The 4,270-nt window shown below is 58.6% G+C and overlaps 1 protein-coding gene across 1 annotated transcript; it reads right to left on the bottom strand.

The window, feature by feature from the left end:
* Positions 1-992: 992 nt before the first annotated feature.
* Positions 993-4,038, bottom strand: Srm (spermidine synthase). The gene is made up of 7 exons (XM_021160349.1): positions 3,762-4,038; positions 3,384-3,504; positions 2,974-3,066; positions 2,165-2,318; positions 1,610-1,839; positions 1,402-1,524; positions 993-1,320 (listed from the first exon to the last, which is right to left on the bottom strand). The coding sequence occupies exons 1-7, from the start codon at positions 3,926-3,928 to the stop codon at positions 1,300-1,302; spliced, it is 909 nt and encodes a 302-aa protein (XP_021016008.1). The 5' UTR covers positions 3,929-4,038; the 3' UTR covers positions 993-1,299.
* Positions 4,039-4,270: the final 232 nt, after the last annotated feature.

Genomic DNA, 4,270 nt, shown 5'->3' with positions numbered 1-4,270 from the left:
AAAACCCTCTATTAACCACACAAACCAGTCTATCCAAGAATCTGGTGGCTCAGACTCCAGGGCCCCCACTGTCAGCTGAAGGCTCAGCTTCAGCCAAAGCAGGCAACACTGTACTGTACTGTACATGTCTGGGGAGAGCCCTTGCTTTTTGCATTGGTTCTCTTGGCCCCTGCTCCCTGCTCCATCTTGGGTCACTGGTCTGGTACCAGGGAGGCTGGAAGATGGTGTCCCATGGATCTCTTCCTGGGAGCCCCCCCAAGTGTCTGACCTTCCTGCACTGAGGTGTCAGGTCCAAACACAGCAGACATTTAGCTAGGAGTTTTGGGGATGGGCACCTAAGAAGTTAGGTTGAGGCCATTAACAGCAAGAACCACTAGCTCCCTGGCACACAGTTTGTGTGTGTGTGCCAGACCCGGGTCCCCAGGAGTACTTCACAGGCTTCCTTGTGAGGGAGACTGCAGTGTCACTCCAGTAGGGGGCCAACTGCCTTGGTGACCCTGCTAGCCCACAATTTTCCCATGATTTACCCTCCATTCCCCTTGGCGAGGGCAGGAAAGGGTCTGTGACTCCTGCTCTAGCTAGCCTTACATGCAATTCCTGGGGAGAGCAGACACGAAGACCTGTAACTGGCTGCTCTCCAGAAACCAGAGCCTTGGTTCCAGCAAGAGGCTGTGATGCAGTAGAGGGTCAGGTTCAGCACCTTGGAGAGAGGCCAGGCCCATGCAGGTAGCTTTGGAAACCTGGGAGAGCGCCTGGAAGGATTTGAACTCAGGTTTATATCCACAGCAGAAGCAATGCCTCACTGAGCAAGTATGATGCACCCTGCTTCAATCCATAAGCTAGGAACACTCTTGGGCAGTTGAAAAGCTATAGCTTCAGGCTGCCCTACCTGGACCCTTACCCCATAGCACTGGGCCCTAGAGCAGGCTCCCTATAGCCCACAGAACACCCAGCATCCGGCAGTACCACTGGCAGGAACAAAAAAGAAAAGGTCAGAGGTCATGACTGAGCTTGTTATAAATACACATGTATTTTGTTGGGTCACAGGGCATAGGCGGTGCTGTACAGAGCTGGTATAGGCGTGGGGCTGAACGCCACAGAGATAGACAGACAGAGACTGAGTCCACCCAGCAGGGCAGGGCAGGCCAGGCCAGGCAGCATCGTGGGGCCTGTAACACTTGGTTGGTGGGCAAGAGTCATCTGGGAGTCTGGTCCAGGACTGGTGGTCCCCAGACAACTTGGAAGATCCTTGGTCCAATCCGATTGAGGTCTCGGGTGGTGTCACAGTGGCACCTGGATTCAGCTTATGTCATTGAGGGCCTGGTGGGATATGAAGGCAGTCAGGAGGATGTGTAAGCTGTGCAGGATGAGGCCCAGCAGGGAGCCTGGCAGGCCACTCACCTTCCGGGTGAACTCAGGCAGTACGAAGGCGGCGCGGTGCATGTCTGAGTTATAGTACTTCAGCTGCATCTGCTCCACCTGGGCCTGTGTCAACTGCTGCACTGGCTCCCGGAAGTTGGTGCTCTGGAGACCAGGAACCAAAGAGCATCAAGATGGGGCTCTTAGTGCCTACCCTCACCCCACCCTGCAGGCAGTTCCCCCAGCTCACCGGGTTTTTGCTACACAGCATGAAGCCGATCTGGCCGCTGGGATAGGTAGGGATGCTACAGTAGGCATAGTCCACCACAGGGAAGAGAGATTTGCAGAAGTGCCTCATCTCCTTGATGAGGTCCAGGTGCAGCCACTGGCACTCACCCTGGCAGCACAGGATGCCATCTTCCTTGAGTGCTGTCTTCATGAGCTGGTAATAGGACTCCTTGAAGAGGCTCTCAGCAGGGCCTAGACAGGTAGAGCATGGCCATCCCGCCTGAGACCTCCAGGCCACAGTCACCCACAGCAGCTCAGTGGCAAAGCAGGTACTGGACCCATGTTTGTGGGATGTGGCCCCCTACTGCCTTAGCACCTGGGAGGCCCTGCATTCAGCCCCTCTCCCACTGCATCACAGCACACCCGGATGCTGGCCAACAAGCACAGGGAAGAAGCCAAAGAGGAAGCAGAGGTCACTATGGACCAAGGCTAGACCCCCACCGTCCTCAGGCCTCTATCATCACACAGATCTAGTCTGGGGGCTGCTGTGTTGCAGGACGCGTGTGCCCCAGCTCACCCATGGGGTCTGAGGAGTCGGTGATGATGACGTCAAAGGCATCTTGGTTCTGTTTCATGAACTCAAAGCCATCGCCCACGTGGAGAGTCAGCTTTGAGCTGGAGAAGCCAACGGCCATGCCAGGCAGGAACTTCTTAGAGACTTCAATGACATCCTGAAGAGGAAGAGAGGAAGGGCTGGGCTGGGGACTCCTGATGGAGTTTCTTTGGACAAGTCTTCTCTTTTGAAACCCTTTCCCCCAGATCTACACCACCTCAGCTCTTCATGGTTTTCAGGCCTCAACTCCCTGCAGACCAAGTGTCCCATCTGAGTGGAGCTTCTGTATTTTTGAGAGACGGTCTCAGATAACCCACGCTGGCCTCAAACTCTCAATCTTCCTGCTTCTACCCAAGTGCTGGGGCTGTAAGCATGCGTGGCTGCACACTTCCTATCAGCCTGTGTTCTCCATATCTTTTATCCCTGTCTGGCTTCATCATGTCATGCTGTGTTGTGGTGTCTTCTCCAACCCAAACACCAGCTCTACACTCAGCATACAGTAAGTGCTCACTAAAACCATGCTGGGTCTCAAGGGGAGATGCCATAAGTTGTTGAGATCTCTGGCTCTGCCTGGGCTCTGAAAGCACTAAGAGTTAACATCCATGGTGCGGTGTGTGCCAGGCCTTAACGATCTGGTTTTCCTACTGAACCCCCTTTTCAGACTGAGGAAACAGGGCAGGGATGGTAAGAACATTGCGCCTCGGGGTGCAGAGTCAGGATAGGACAGAGCTGACTCTGGTGACTCAAATCCAGGCCTCCTGTACGGCACCCACCTCATCAATCTCGCACTGGACCACCGACTCCACAGAGGGGTGCTTCACCACTTCCCGTAGGACGCCCCCATCTCCACCCCCGATGATCAGCACCTGGGCCGGGGAAGGACAAGTCAGGACTGAGCAGGCCCACTCCCACAGAACCTGATCTTCCCAGCTACAGGTCTCTGAGTCATTCTCTACTCTCCTGAACGCTTCTGTGCCTCGGGGTCCTTCCTGGCAGCCTGGGTTCCCCTCTCAGGGTTTCTAAGGAGACCAGCTCTCCCAGGAGCTCTATTCATCCTGACTGACCCGCATTTTCTGACAGTCATCTGGGAAGCATCTGCCCCCAAACATCCTCACCTAGTGTCAGCCAGACATGCTTTTCTAGGACCCCGAGCTCAGGGCCGAACCCGGGGGCAATGCGGTACCTTCCGCGGGTTGGGGTGGCTGCAGAGCGGCAGGTTGGCGATCATCTCCTGGTAGGAGAACTCGTCTCTCTCAGTACACTGGATGACCCCATCCAGAACCAGCACGTTGCCGTAGGTTTTACTGCGGGCAGAGACAGTCGGGGACGTGGGTCCTGGGACACAGTGAGGATAGGTCCCTGTCCTCCCTGGGCGTGCATGTGGCCGCCATGGGGTCCAGGGGTGGGCATTCGGGGTGACACGTGGCAGGCGGGCCACGTGTGGGGGCTGGGTGGGTCCCGGGGTCCCCTCGGCTGACGTGTCCCGACAGTGACACGTGGACGCAGGGCCGGGCCCAGCGCAGAACTTCTGACAGCTGCACCGGCGCACGGCGGGCCGTACCTGCGGAAGACGAGGATGTCTTGGTACCGCGATCGCCGGTGGTGCAGCAGCTGCTCCACTTGCAGCGACAGGGCCTGGCCGGGCCACAGGCTGCAGGTCTCTCGGAACCAGCCCTCACGGATGGCGGCGGGGCCGGGCGTGGCTGGGCCGTCAGGGCCAGGCTCCATGGTGGGCGGGCGGGCCGGCGGAGCGCGTCGCGGGCTCGGGACTGCAGGGCGCGCGGAGCCCCCAGCACAACGTGACCAGCTCTGCCCGCCGCCCGCGCCGCAACCTAACCCGCTCGGGGGCGGGGCCTACGGAGGGGCGGGACCCCGGCTCTCCAATGGCGGCGTGGGCTGGCCCGCAGCTTCACCAGGAGCTCATTGGCTCCCCGGGCTGCATCTAGCGATGATTGGTTGGGCCTGCTGTCTGTCAGCCGCAGCAGGGTAGTGCGGCCGGCTGCCGGGCCACGTGGGGAGAGGCCCAGGCGGCGGCGGGAGGGTTCCGGGGCGGGCCGCGCCGGCGCAGGG

Source organism: Mus caroli, chromosome 4, assembly GCF_900094665.2.
Source record: "Mus caroli chromosome 4, CAROLI_EIJ_v1.1, whole genome shotgun sequence".
In the NCBI taxonomy this organism is placed as follows: domain Eukaryota; kingdom Metazoa; phylum Chordata; class Mammalia; order Rodentia; family Muridae; genus Mus; species Mus caroli.
This window is presented reverse-complemented; position numbering and strand designations above follow the sequence as displayed.